The sequence below is a fragment of the Chaetodon auriga genome, chromosome 11 (assembly GCF_051107435.1).
Source record: "Chaetodon auriga isolate fChaAug3 chromosome 11, fChaAug3.hap1, whole genome shotgun sequence".
NCBI lineage: Eukaryota > Metazoa > Chordata > Actinopteri > Chaetodontiformes > Chaetodontidae > Chaetodon > Chaetodon auriga.
In genome coordinates, this window is record NC_135084.1 from 22558074 (window position 1) to 22572199 (window position 14126).

At 43.5% G+C, this 14126-nt stretch overlaps 1 protein-coding gene across 1 annotated transcript; it reads right to left on the minus strand.

Annotated features, from left to right (window-relative positions):
• Nucleotides 1-6185: 6185 nt before the first annotated feature.
• Nucleotides 6186-13413, minus strand: otx1 (orthodenticle homeobox 1). Its single transcript, XM_076743938.1, has 4 exons — nucleotides 13097-13413; nucleotides 10399-10588; nucleotides 9495-9646; nucleotides 6186-8022 (listed from the first exon to the last, which is right to left on the minus strand). The coding sequence occupies exons 2-4, from the start codon at nucleotides 10493-10495 to the stop codon at nucleotides 7273-7275; spliced, it is 999 nt and encodes a 332-aa protein (XP_076600053.1). The 5' UTR covers nucleotides 10496-10588; nucleotides 13097-13413; the 3' UTR covers nucleotides 6186-7272.
• Nucleotides 13414-14126: the final 713 nt, after the last annotated feature.

A 14126-nucleotide genomic window follows, 5' to 3' on the forward strand; every position in this document is an offset into this window, starting at 1 on the left:
AACGCGCCAGACGGCGGTCTGTTGACACACACAGACGACTTCCTCGCGGGAAACACTGAAGCCTGCAGGCCTCCTCAAAGTTTTCCCATGTCTGCGTGGCTGGAGGGAAAAGACAAGCCGTGACTTGGGAGGAGGATCTGCTGCGTCCTTTGCAGATGAGATAATACGAGCCCTCTTCACATACCTCTCCGCTCCGTCCCTCCAAACCCTGACGCCACCGATTCACGGGGAAGTGAGGACGTCATCTTCAGTCCAGAAAAACCCTGAGCTGCTTTCACCAGCCCGGTCTTGTCTGATTTCCCATCAGCCACTTCAAAGAAGGAAGGAAGTGTTTGGGCTGCTCCGCTGACCTCAGAACAGCTGCTGGAGCGCGTTCTGTTGTTTGGCCCGCTGATCACTGCTCAGCATTCATCAGACGATTGATGTCAAACCCATGTGTGTGTCCTCTCAGGGAGGCTCCGTGTAGTGCGCATGCTAACACTTTAGCATGTAATGTTAGCGATTAGCATGGCCTCAAATACGGAGATAAGCACTTCAGTCTTCCTCTGTGTTGGTTTATCAATTCAACGCTTTGCAGACTGAACTGCCTCAACAGCTGTTAGAGATGATATGAAACTATAAACAGACATTCACGATCCCCAGAGGATGAACCCAAATGATTCTGATTTTTTTTTATTTTATTTTATTTTATTTTTTTGCTCTAGCGCCACCTTGAGGTTCACACTTGTGGTTTTGAGTGACGTCTCGACATCTGTTGGATGGATCACCACAGACACATTCATGCTCCCCTCAGGATGAACCGTAGAAACTGTGGTGTCTTTTCATGCAGCACCATTAAATATACACAGAGCGAATCCCCTCAGCTGTACTTTGTGTTTAGCACTAATTAGCAAATGTTAGCATGCTAACATGCTAAACTAAGGTGTTGAGCGTAGTAAACAATGTACCAGCTGAACATTAGCATTTAAAATTTGTCACCTGGGCTTTGACTAATCATTCTTGTCATGATTTGGTTTATGCAACAACCATCACAATGTCCTAGAGAGTGTTAGGTGATCGTCACGTGTTGTTTTTCTGACAAAAAGCTTAAACTGTAATGTTACGAAAATCAGCAATTGTTCACATGTGAGAAGCTTAAACAAGGGAGTTTTTACTTTAAAATAACAATGGAAATTGATTAATCAGCGAATGACTGCAGCTCTTTCTGTTATGGTGAATGCGTTAGCAGCTAATGTTAGCATGTACCTGCCCCACAGAGCTTGTCTTATTCCTACAACCTGTAGATTTATTAACTGAACCTCAGCCTTCAGTGGCCTGTAATTAACACCATTTACAAGAGTTTTACAGAGTATTCTATACATATTATTCTATATACAGTATATAATATTATATATTATTGTCTCACGATTAGGAAAATGAGCCACAGTCACATGTACAGAGGTGAGAAATGGGCCAATTCCCCCTAAAGTGTGCAGGCTGCTCCTCACTCAGTCATAAGAACATGAGAGGAAGCAGCTCGACCCTTTGGAAAGACGCTGTGTCGTCCTGACCGCGTCCTCTGCTCAACTTAAACCTACATTATGTAAACCCACGAGGAATTTCGTGAATGCTCTCAGCGCCTCGTGTCATAGGGGTGACTAAGCTGCTTTCAGTCCACCAGCTCTGCTGTGTTGGCCGCCTGGACTCAGCTGTGAAATCCCCTCATAGGAACCGACGGTCCTCTCGCCCTCTTTGCGTTTGGATGACGGACTCGAGGGGTTGTTGGTGGCTGTGTTGGCTTTTTTGTTAAAGACGAACCTTTATATGTCAGCCAAGGAAACCCTTCAAATCACAAAACACACATTAAAGTCTGCTGCAGCACCAGTTTTGTGTGTTACGTTAAACAAAACAAGATGCAAGAAGAAGAAAAAAAGCGGAGAAACCGGAGACGGCGGCCTGGACTCCACCCATGTCGGTGTACAGTTGACCCCAGATTAACCTCCCAGGTAAACATAATCCTCCTCTGGATCACCTCTCACTCCTCATACCGGCCTATGAACACACCGGGATGCCAAGGTCTGGCGACAGTTGACAGCCAATGAAAGACAAGTGTGTTTTCTCTTTTTTTTTTCTCCTGTCCTGCATGGAAATAGAAGACGGTCCCAGCATGCAGGCTGCTATCAGTGCATCTCCCGGTCCTTCGAATCTCTGTCTCCCACACACACACTTGGACTTATCGAGGCCCGTAAGGTCTCACGGGCCTAAATAATACAGGAGGATCAGTCCGCTTTCTGTCTCGCACGCTGCCTTTATCTTTCTGCCTGTCTCTGTTTCTCTTTCCTAGATAGGAATCACAACCACTCATGCAAAAACGGTCCGGCTCGGTTCCAGTTCATTTCCTGGACAAGTGTGAACGAAATGTCAACAGTTTCCAGTCCACCCACATTCAGACACCCTCACCGGAGCAGGCGAGGGGCCAAAAGGTCGACAGCTGACAACAGGCGAGGTGGTGCGATCGATCGTCCCATTGAACAGAGTATGAAGGCGTCAGACCCTCAGCTCAGAGTAAAACAACACACACACACACACACACACACACAGACGATGAACTGCTCTAGTAATGTGCTTTTTTATTCAGTATTCAGTCACGATGGACCTTCCTTTAATGGAAAAAACCACCAGGACATTTATTTTCTTAGCAGGTTTTATATTTATCTGTTTATTTCAACCTTGGCCCCAAATTTAAAAATTTAACAACGTTTTAGAGGCTTTTCCACCCTGGAAAGACTAAAATGTTGATGAAAGAATCGATTACATGCAGTTTTCGGAAGGAAACTGGTCAAATTTCCTCTAAAAAGGTGGCGTCCTCGTGCTGGTTGAACCCTGCGTCAACCTAAAATCTTCTCAAAGCACTCCAAGAATTTGGTCTTTGAACAAAGAGATAAACTATTTGACTCATAGATTAGATCATCAACTGAATCACTCATGGACCTTTTCTAAGGCAGGGGAGGACTTCTGGTTCCTCCCTCCATCGAGCAGCCAAACCTGCAGCTGCAGCTCGAACACTTTGCCATCGACATGTTTACTTTATAAATATGTGCTTTAGTTCTCAACATGTCGAACAACAGGCCCTGATGAATATTCAGCCCATACATTCAAAGGAACTTTAGGCTGTGAGGAAAAACACTTTGGATTTTTGCTTTAGTACGTTATAAAATGTTGAGCGCGTCGCTTTTATTGTTGCATCTGAACTGAAGGTTGAGAATTATTTCTGTGCAGTTTGTTCAGGATTTAACTTCAGACATTAATTTAAGATACCTGTTGATTCAAGGTGTGTTTTCATACATGTGACACGCTGGAGATTCTACCTGTGGTGTTTGAAAGGAGCAAACTAACATGACTTCACTGACAAAATTCAACATTAGTCTCTGAAAATAGTTTAAATTTAACCGTCTCCTCATCACCTGACACAAATCACGTGGAGAAAATACTAAATTTGAATTGAGCCTTTGTTAAACACGGCTGTTACTCTTTGCTGCAGTGTGAATTCACCAAACATTTCTGCATTTTTGTGGCATCCCAGTGGGACTTTGGGGGAAATATTCTCTCATTTTTCAAGCTGGTTTTATGTCCCAAGATGGTCATTTCCAAAAATGTGACCCCAACCAGCAGCAGCTGAAGCCTGTACGACACGTAAATGAGGCTGACGCTCCTCTTTCACCTTGTAGACTCAGACGCATAAACTTGGATGTTTGCAAAGATTTGAATACTGACGAACAAGATGTCAAACAGCTGCAGGAAACTGGGAAGACGATGAAGTCATTTGCCTGCTGTCGGTCATGCAGTTCAGCCTGTTTGTATCACGTGACATTTCCTCTCTTTCCTCCTGCAGCTTCAGTTTGGAAACAAGTTTCTAACAATCTGGATCATAAATGTTGTAGTTTGTCCTGTTTTTTTTTTTTTTTTTTTTTTTTTTTTTCCCTATAATAACGTTTTGTTCTGCTTCCTGCTGCATGCTGGGAAACGAACCCTCACTGTTTAGAGTCACATTAGAGCTCACTAACTGTGTGAAGGATGAAATGTTTTAGTTTCTCTCGCCCCTGTTTTATTCGTTTTTGTGTTTCAGAAATTGCTCAGGATGAAAATCTAAGTTTTCTGGTGTTTTTATATGTTCTGCCTGTGCAGCTGTTCCCTGAGTCGTGTCCTGCAGGCTGCGCGCGGACATCTCCTGCACGTCCGTCACGTTGGCTGCAGCTTGGCGTCCTCAGAGGAGACATTTAATGACGGAGCTCTCTCCTCCTCCTCCTTCTCCTCCGCCGCGCTTTTCATTTCTGCGGCCGTTTGAAGGTGAGCAGCTGTCTCATGTGAGACCTGTGGCTCTCTCGGCCTCCTTAAACAATCCCACAAGATTGGTCGCAAATGTTTGTTTGATGCAAATCCGAACAAATCCGCCGCTGTTCGTGGACGCTCGCTGCGCTGTTTGCGCGTCTTGGCGCAAACATGTTTAATGTCCTGGTCGGCAGATATTTATTCAGCTGCTGCGAGCTTCATTTACATAAAGAGAGAGACAGAGAGAGACAACAGCCGGCGGGCTGCAGCTGAAGCATGCTCCGCACAGGCAGGGAGGCACCTATATGTATCGATCAGGCTGATCAGGTTGATGGGAGGGATTATCGACGGGATCAAGACGATGCTGCCCAATATTTCAGCCTTCTGACCCTTTAATCAAATCAAAAGAACGACGTGTCAGATTTTCCATTGTCACATCGTTTCATTTGGGGGATTTTTGGAGGTAAAATCATCCAAAATATCTGCAGAAAAAGGACAAACGTGGCAGAAAAATCAGACAAAAATTTTGTTATATGGAGCTCAGATCTCTCTGATCTTGACCTCGACAAACGTTTAAATATTTACTATTATTACATTATTAACTATTATTTAAACGCCTAAATAAAGATACTGGAAATATATCACCAGTGTTTTATGAAGCAGAAATCGGTTTGTTTCTTCCCAGCTTCTTAATCATCGTGTGAGTCTAATTATGACTTGGCTCAAAATTATAGAACTAAAATTAAACTGTTTTTATAATTAATAGTTTGTCATTTCAAGTTAAAAATAAAGCCAAATATTTGCTGTTTTCTTCGGATTTACTGCTTTTCTTTTGTCCTGTGCGATAAAACTGAATATTTGAGGGTTTTGGACTCAAATAAAAAAAAACATGAAGAGGTCACATCGGCCACAGTGGAGAAACTAATCAGCAGATTAACGTTTAATGAAAATAATCGTAATTGCAGCCCTCATTAGAGCATATTTAATGACTGGACAATAAACAGGCCTCAAGAAAAACTCCCACAGTTGATTTCTGTTTATTTGCTTTTTCGAAATGATCAGAAAAAAACCTCTTAATTAAACCAACATGCTGAGGCGGAAAAGTGCGCACAACCTGCTCATTTTGGGGCTAATTTCTTTGCACAAGGACGCAGTTTTTTGGCGCAGTTAATTTCCATGAGGTCTGCTTCTGCCTCCTCCGCGCTGTGCGGCCTTCACGGGTTAAAAACAGGCTCGTTCAAAACAACCTTGCCAGAGAGCTGACGGATGGGATATTTTTTTTAAAACCAAGCCCCCCTTTTTATAATGCGTTTATGCTCGCAGGCATAACACACACACTCTCTCACACACACACTTACATCTGACCCCCTAACCTGGCCCCACCTACGTAATTACCGCATCAGAGGCGGTGAAATTCCTGCAGGTTATTTTGGAGAAACCAACTCAGGGCGCAGGAGTAATTATCACGCCATTACAGCGCTGCATTCAATTACGCCTCGATCAAATGTCTCCCGGCTCAATATTTAGGGCTTTTTAACGCCGCAGTTTAAAAAGACACTCGGTCTCCCTAAAGCAAGGGGAGATGTTAGTGTTTCAATTTAAAGACGGAGACAGAGAGGATTAAACCGGCTGCTCTCTAAAATGGAAATGCGGGCCTACACGCGTTCACGGCTCGTATTAATTATGGGCTAATTTGCATTTACCCCGTTATAATTAGGAAAAAAACAAAATCAACAAGCTTTTGAATAAAAGTATGACTAATTCAAAAGAGAGAGAACAGGAGCGTTGAGTTTGTAATTTGCTGATGTACATGCATCTAAAAAAAAAACTTGACTCCCTGTTGGGACCCAAACAGAGACAGAATCCACTGTGGAAAATAAATATGACTTAACGGATCTTTATTGGATGAACATGTATGTAAGGGTGGTCGCCTTAAAGATACATTCAACATCTCACTGTCATTTTGGAGCTATAAATCCACATTTCCTCTCCAAAAATAATAAAAATGCTCTGACTCCAATAATCAAGCCAAGTGCTGCGGTTCAAACATGTCCAATATCACGACAATGCCCAAGAGAGGAGGTCTGCTTTGAAAATGTAGAGGCTAGAATAATAATATCCGGAAAACTAACCATCGCCTGGACAAAGGCCCAGAATAGTTCTGCATCTATGTTTTAGATTTAGAGAGTTTTCCGAGACATTTCAAATTGCCAAAACATATTTTTTTCTGAGTAAAACAATGTCTATAAAAGCTGAACTTTATGGCCAATTTGTTCTCTTTGGAATATTTGGAAAGATTTACATACAGGTTTTTTCTTTTTTTTTTTTTCTCCCAAAGTGGTAATAAACAATTTCAAATTCGGAAAAACACCAACTAAACATGGTCACTGTAACTGACCCAAATACATATTTACATATTTCAGCTCCTCGACGCAGCTGACTAAAAATCTCTGTCATCCTAAAATAACAAATTTCAGAAATAAAAACTATACAGGATTTGATTGGGTTGGAGGTAAAGAGGGGCACTGCAGGCAGCTCCTGTCAGTGCACCAGAGGGGAAATATTCCTCCCATCCAGAGAGCCAGAGAGCTGGTGGTCAAAGGAGTTTGGTTGAAATGACTTTTTTTTTTTGTTGCTGTTTTGAAAAACAGTTTGGTTTTCTTAAGATCATCCAGGGAGGGGCGTCCGAACAGCCCACTCTTCGCCGTCAGGAAGCCGCTCCTGATGTTTTCTCTTCATGCGACGTGAGGGACCGTTTCTTCTTCTTCTTCTTTTTTAAATTCTAAAAGACGTGGAGGACGAGAGGGAGGAAAAACAAAGTCCGACTGCTGAGCATTCCTGCTGCTATCTTGTCTTCTTATGGTTCATAAACTCTTTTTGTCTTTAAAAACAAGCAATATGCTAATCTGGAAAATAAAAGAAGAGGGAGCAGACGAGCAGGGAGGGGAGGAAAAAAAAGCCTGATCACAAGACTTGGAACCTCCAGGAGGCCTGGTCCTTGTAGTCCAAGCAGTCTGTGGTGTTAAAGTTGAGCTTCCACGAGGAGGCTGCAGTCTGCTCTTTGTAATCCAGGCAGTCGGAGGAGTTGAAGGCCAGGCTGGAGCCGCCGTAGGCCTGGTGGTGGTGGTGATGGTGGTGGTGGCCTGACGACTGGCTGATGTGGTGGTGCGGGTGGCCCGACATGGAGGAGGCCGTCATGGGGCTGAGCTGGTGGGGGTGGTGGTGGGAGTGCATGGGGGCCAGGTAGGAGCCGCAGTCCACGCCGCTGAAGTAAGAGCTGGACGGGGTGGGGTAGCCCTGGCCGTAGCCCGGCGTCTGGTTGTAGGACATGGGGTAGGAGGTGGCGGCGGCGGCGGAGCCTGACATTGAACGCTGCATACAGGAGGCGTTGGAAGGGGGTCCGGGCTCAGGGAGCGGGGCCACGGCGGGAGGAGGAGCGTTTCCGGGGGAGATGGCGGGGCTCCAGATGGAGGAGACGGTGCTGATGGAGGTAGAGGTGCTGCTGAGCGCCACCGGGCCCGTGTGATTGGTGGAGGAGGACGAAGACGAGGACGAGCCCGTGCTGGAGACGGCAGGAGGCGTGAACTGGCCGCTGCTCTCGGAGCCGGTGCTCTCCCGGGCCGGAGAAGACTTCTTCTTGGGCGGCCTGGCTTTGGCACTGCTGCCGCTCTGCTGCTGCTGGCGACACTTGGCCCTCCGGTTCTTGAACCACACCTACAACAGAGAACGCCAGCCAGGAGTTAGCAACCATACATACAAACAACCTCAGCATTTCATACAAAAAAGATCCTCCCAGGCCACGCTGGGAGTACATTATGGAGGAAAATTGGGGGTTATTAGCTATCAAGGTTCATTTCCACCCCGGCCCCTTGGCTCGGACCAGCCAGGGGTCTAATTTCATACCTGGTAGACGGCTCTAAGATAACAGGCTATTGGGTTTCACCACACAGTAGGGTAACTCTAGAGCACCGAGAGGGTAGGATCATGTAGAGCATTTTGTTTCACACACACATTCTGAGAATAACTCAAATTGTGTGTGAGAGGCCGGCCTTGGTTTTCCCCTAATGCCTTTCAAGAGTAGTATTAGTTCAACATCCTAGTTACACCGGTGAGTTGCTTGTGGAGTGTTTGCTGGCGCACTCCTGACCTCTTCGTTGCAGATCCTACATTTCAGATCAAATTACACAGCCTCCAGTAAGGCCGTTAATGAAATAAAGAACTGATTCAGCTAGAAAATGTCTGAAATGTCATTTTGTTTATATACGAACTGTTTTCTCTGTTGGATTCCTGCATGAAATTATGTGGCAACCATTGCCATTCATTTGCTCCTCCTCACCTATGTAACAGTAATAACAATTACAGTTTTTACAGTCTATTTTAATTAACAATAGTCTGTATCATTTTAATTCCTGTCATAATGTCACCATTATCAATCAAACTCGATCCATACATTCGTTATTATCCGCTTGAACCACTGAAATCACAGAGCTAACTGTTGTAAAATGATCCCCTTCCTGCTACCATTATTTTCCTTGTAGGTGAATTATGTGATCCTGCTGTTCGGTTACATGACACAGTTGGTTTTTAGTGATATTTACTGTTGTAAATCCTCCAAAAATACTGAACCTAATCGGATTTGTTGACAGTATTGGACGTCCAAGTCATTTATAGCTGGCTAGCTAGTTAGCTAGCTCGCTAACCATTAATTTTAAAAACACAATGACGTCATTAACGGTCCATTTCCATTAAATGAACGAAAATTTACTCCGGTTGTAAAACACATTTCTGCTCTCAAAGCAGAGAAAAAGCTCGACTAGCCCTCTTTTTAAACTAATAATTAGCTTAATTACATTAAACACCAGCTTTTAGCACAAAAAGGAAAAAGTTAGCTTAAGGTGAGTTCAGGGGTCTCCGTTGAAATCCTGCTTTGACCGCTTGCAGACATTTCCAGGCCTCTGAGGAGCTGGTTTTGACAGTCAGTCTTCAGTTTTAATGAATGGCGGCAGTCACTCCAGCAGGGGAAATCCTGCCTTTTGAAAGCACCTGTGTGTAAATATATCACCTGTCTGACGTGAGCTAACAGCGGATTTATCGTCATGTCTGTGCAGAGTTAAACGGTGGCCCGGCAGCTTAGTGTTTCGGTGCTTTTCCACCGGAAGTGTGCAGCGAAATGCGGCGTTTCTCACCTGGACTCTGGACTCCGGCAGGTTGATTTTCAGCGCCACCTCCTCCCGCATGAAGATATCCGGGTACCGGGTTTTGGCGAACAGAGCCTCCAGGACGTCGAGCTGAGAGCGGGTGAAGGTGGTCCGCTCCCGCCGCTGCTTCCGGGGAGTCGCTGCAGAAACGGAGGGAAAGATGGAGGCGCGTTAATGAGCGCGTTCACCGCATTAAAAGAGCCGCAGAGTGCTCAGGTGTGCTGACACGTTGCACAGGTGAAAAATGATGAAAAGACTTCAGAGAGAAATGAAAATCTTCGAGTGGATTTCTTTTCTTCAACACGTGTATTGTTCAAAGTTTTCTAAACGTATTTCTCATGATTTAAATGAAACGTTTCATTGAACATTGAACGCAACACTGAACTGTTGCACTGACTGAATTTACAGAAGTAAAATAAAAACTACGGAGTAAAAAGTTCCTGCTCCTCCATGACAGCCGTAAATCCCTTCATGCTCTCCGTCATTATTTATTTTTTAAATGACAATTCATGGCCCACATTTTATTTACACTGGTCAAACTGCTTTTAAACAATACCACACTTTTATTTAACATAGTAGAAATTGTTGATTTTTGTATTTGTGTAAACTTTTTGAAAGGCCATGAAGGCCCAAAATACATTATTATTATTACTAATTATTAATAATGACAGTATTATTATTATTATTATTATTATTATTATTATTATTATTATTATTATCCAAAAAATCTCAATCATCTTGTATTTTTTTCTGGGTCATTTTGTTAATGATCACTGGAGGTTTATCGACCTTCATCACTGTTGGCTCTTCTCTGGTGCGTTCCTCTAATGAAGAAAAAAAGGTGTGTGTATATGTGTGTGTATGTGTGAGCGCGTGCGTGTCGGGCTCCTACCTGGGTAGCCCACTGAAGGGTGCAGCAGGTCCATGGCAGCGCCGCTGAGCCCCAGGCCGTTGACGCCATAGGGGGGCTGTTTGAGGTAGGACATCATGCTACAGGCGGTCACTGCTCCACCTAGCTCAGGCCAGTGGTTCGGTTTCCCCCGATGCTGCAGCTTGACGGGACAGGGGGCCGATCCAAGTCACTGCACGCGCACACACACGGGACGGAGGAGAAATCGTCAGAAACATTTCAGAAAAAAAAAAGAAAAAAGAAAATCAAAGGTTTCGTTGCAGAAGGTTTTGTGCGTTTCAGAAGGGAGCAGACTATCACCTGAAACGGGCCCACAGCAGGAAATATCCAGAAAACACGACTTCTGTCAAAGACTCGAACAGAAACGAACCTGATCAATGTTCTGAGTTTACGACAGTAATCACCAATGAGCCTTTGTCTCTTTTTTTTAGTTCACTTCAGCTCAACGGACGGAAATCTTGCTTCAACTTCTGGTGTTTTAAATGTGCAGAGAAACTAAGAAATAAAGACGCGTCATTCTAAAGAAATCGGATGGAAACGATTTCGAGGCAGCAGGACGTGAAGCCGTGAGTTTGTGGGGGGATACCGGGGGTCAAACGGCTGCTGCAGGTCAACCTCAGCGGAGGAATAATCCAAATTAAAAAAACATCACGTTACAGCTTTTCATTTAGAAAATCTGCTTTTATTCCAAGAAGTCAGACTTTAGCTGAAATGAGCTGAAAGAAAACTGATGAAGTTATTTTAAAATCATGATCCTCTGAGTTTTTTCTCTCCCATTAAAAAAATCTGTAAATTATTTGTTCCCACTGTCGTTTGTGTCTGATCCCATATTGGATGATGATCAACACATTATTATTTTTATTGATCAGTACATAAGATGCTACCTGCACAAGGTTTTTTTTTTTAATATCCTACATTTTCTAAAGCTACAAACTGCGTAAAAACATGTGAGCTTTACAGTTTTTACACCAGAAAAACGCTGATCTGAAATCCTCAAACAGTTATCAATAATTCACTGAATTATATTCATGAATTACACGGAGGGATTCACTGTGACCTAATCTTTTTTTTCCTACTCAAACTTTTACGCTTTTAAAGCCAAAAAGCAAACTGGTGAAAAAATGTAATTTTCAAAAGAAAAACGCAGATTTTTTATTTATTCATTTATTTTCCCGTCACTTTTTTTTTTTTTTTTTTTTGCTGCAGTTGTGTTGAATTTACCTCTTATTAAAAATAACCTGAAGCTCGTCGCCTCCTGTAAAATCTGTGTGTGTGTGTTAACGTGTGTGTGTGTGAAGGCCTGAACTCACACACATGTAAAAAGATGGATTATGGATGCGGTTTGATAATCATTAAAAATCACAGCTGTGCTCCTCTGAACTCTTTCTCTAACTCGCTCCTTCTGTTTGTTTCAGTCAAACTTTGGACCAGTTTGACTCCTGCGGCTCAAACTAAAATCCACTGAATAAACCAGTTGGCCTCGAACTGAATTTATTCTTTTTTCAGAAGATCTGAGGAGTCTATTCTACGAGTCTGTCACATAAATTAACTTTGGTCTTGCTTTTATTTTTAAGAAATGTTCACCTTCATTTTAACGCTCAGGAGACAAAGAACCAAACTTCATTGAAAAAAAAGTGTTTTTTTTCTTCACCTCTTGATTTCCACATTAAAAGCTAAATTATAAAATAATATTTCCTGTAAACTTCATCTATAATTTTAATCCATTTCCGTGTTTCTAACAGCCACGCAGTCTGCTAAACTGAAGGACATCAAACACTTTTGTTTGTTTGCTTCTCTCAGTAAAAACGGCTGAATTAAACATTACATTTGGTGGGAAAGAAACTCTTAATCCACTAATTCAGCACTCAACAGCTGCTTTACTTTTCATGAAACTAACCTGCTTTTGCATTCAGGAAACAGTCCTGAAGGAGGTTTGAAGGCGTAAAATCTATTTTTGCAAACTGGTGATAGTTTGATTTTTAGCCCTCAGTGAAGAATTATTCAAACTTAAAGGGTTTAAAGCGTGTGAATTAAATTAGAGTCTGAGGAGGGAGATTATTTTATCAATGAGCTCCTAACTGACCAAACCAAACCTGAACTAACCAAACGTGGATTCCAGCGGCTTTTTAAACCGCACTTCCAGCCCTGCCAGGCCGGAGTGAAAAGGCGAGATCTCGGTGCAAATGAACTCAATTAGAATTTAGATTGGACCTCCGGGGAGAGAGCGTTTCAGAAGGGCTCTTATCAGCAAAATAAATTAACAAAAACCAAAACACGCCTCTCCAATTATCTACTAAGTGGTTCAAACGTTTTAATGGCCAATTGCTCTCCAAAAACTCGCAGGAATGAATGGAATAGAAATATGAAAATTATCTACTCCGGAGGAAGTTGACTCAATTTATCCAGTTCAAGTCTTAGTCTTCCACGGTGCGGATTAATTGATATTCCCGCAGAAAAAAAAACACAAACGCGCAGCGGTGCAAATTGAAATCCTGCACAGAGCCTCACGTCACAATTTAACGTAAAAAGCGTTTTTGAAATGCTTAAAAAGTGACTTTTCTGTCGCGTTTACGCTTCGCCTGCTCGTTAAAGACGCAGAGTTCTGCAGCTGGGAGTCAAAAATACGCACAAACTAGAAGAATCTACCTGAAATGAGTGCAGAGAACAGAGGAAACGTTACCTTGGGTTTCTCCTTCCCGTCTCCCGAGCTCTCGGGCCACAAGAGGCGAGCAGCAGTAAAATTATCCAGCAGTAGGAAGTCTGCAGGGCACAAAACTCAAACAGCGGCAGACTTGCTCAAAAACAAACAACAGTGTGCAAAGCGAGCAGCATCACGGAGAAACACGCAGGCAGCAGCGCACGGGCGTCACCGCGTCCTCGGTGCGGTTCCGGGTGTTTTTACAGCCAAATAAATCAAACTCATTTGCTTTCAGGGGGCTTGTCGTTGTCTGTCAGAGTGTTAAGGTGATTTCTAATGGAGACGGATGGAGATTGATCACCTTCTCTCCGCCCTGCGCCTCTATGAGCGCAGGACACCTGCGGATCCGCCTCCTGCAGCCAATCAGCGCGCGTCCCCGGGATGACGGACGGCGAGGGCGGCCTATAGGCGCGCAGAGGCAGCCGGGAGAGCCCACTCCCACTTACCCCCCTCCTCTCGGTCCCGGTCCCGAGACCGGACGAACCAAAGAGAGGTTTTAAAAAGATGGAAATGTTTCACAGGCCCGCAGGAGGAAGCGCTGCAGAGAGCGTCGGGCTCTGCTGTGCGCCAGCGTGCGTAAAAACGAGGCTTCAGAAGATATTTACGTTTTATTAGAAGAGGTTTGTTAGTATTATTATTTACATGCAGCCCAGAAGAACAAGAAACTGGAAGCGACCACCTGAACTATTCCTGTGAAAAAAACTAAATCTTCCTCCATCTAAAACCTATTTTCTTCTAAAAATCTGACATTTTTCTTCTTTGAACTGCTGCCCAAAAGTGTCCTCTTGCTTTCTCAAATACATCAAATCAGCTGTTACATGAAATAAAGCGTATGACTGTCAGAGCTGCAAAAGGAAGAAAAAGGTTCTTTTGAGGCTTAAAACGTTTCAAAGGTGTTTCGTTTGACAGAAAGCTGAATTTTAGTTTATCAGCGCCACAAAACACAAATTTCCCGAAAGGCCCAGAAGCCTTTTTATTAATATCACTGCTGTTATTTCCTCTCGTGACATTT

Bases quoted from the DNA above. Each gene is read 5' to 3' on its own strand.
- otx1 (XM_076743938.1), bottom strand. From the start codon at position 10,495: ATGATGTCCTACCTCAAACAGCCCCCCTATGGCGTCAACGGCCTGGGG. The intron at 9,647-10,398 runs GTAGGAGCCCGA...CCGTTTCTGCAG, and splicing joins CCCTTCAGTGGGCTACCCAG to CGACTCCCCGGAAGCAGCGG. The intron at 8,023-9,494 runs GTGAGAAACGCC...TCTCTGTTGTAG, and splicing joins TGCCGGAGTCCAGAGTCCAG to GTGTGGTTCAAGAACCGGAG.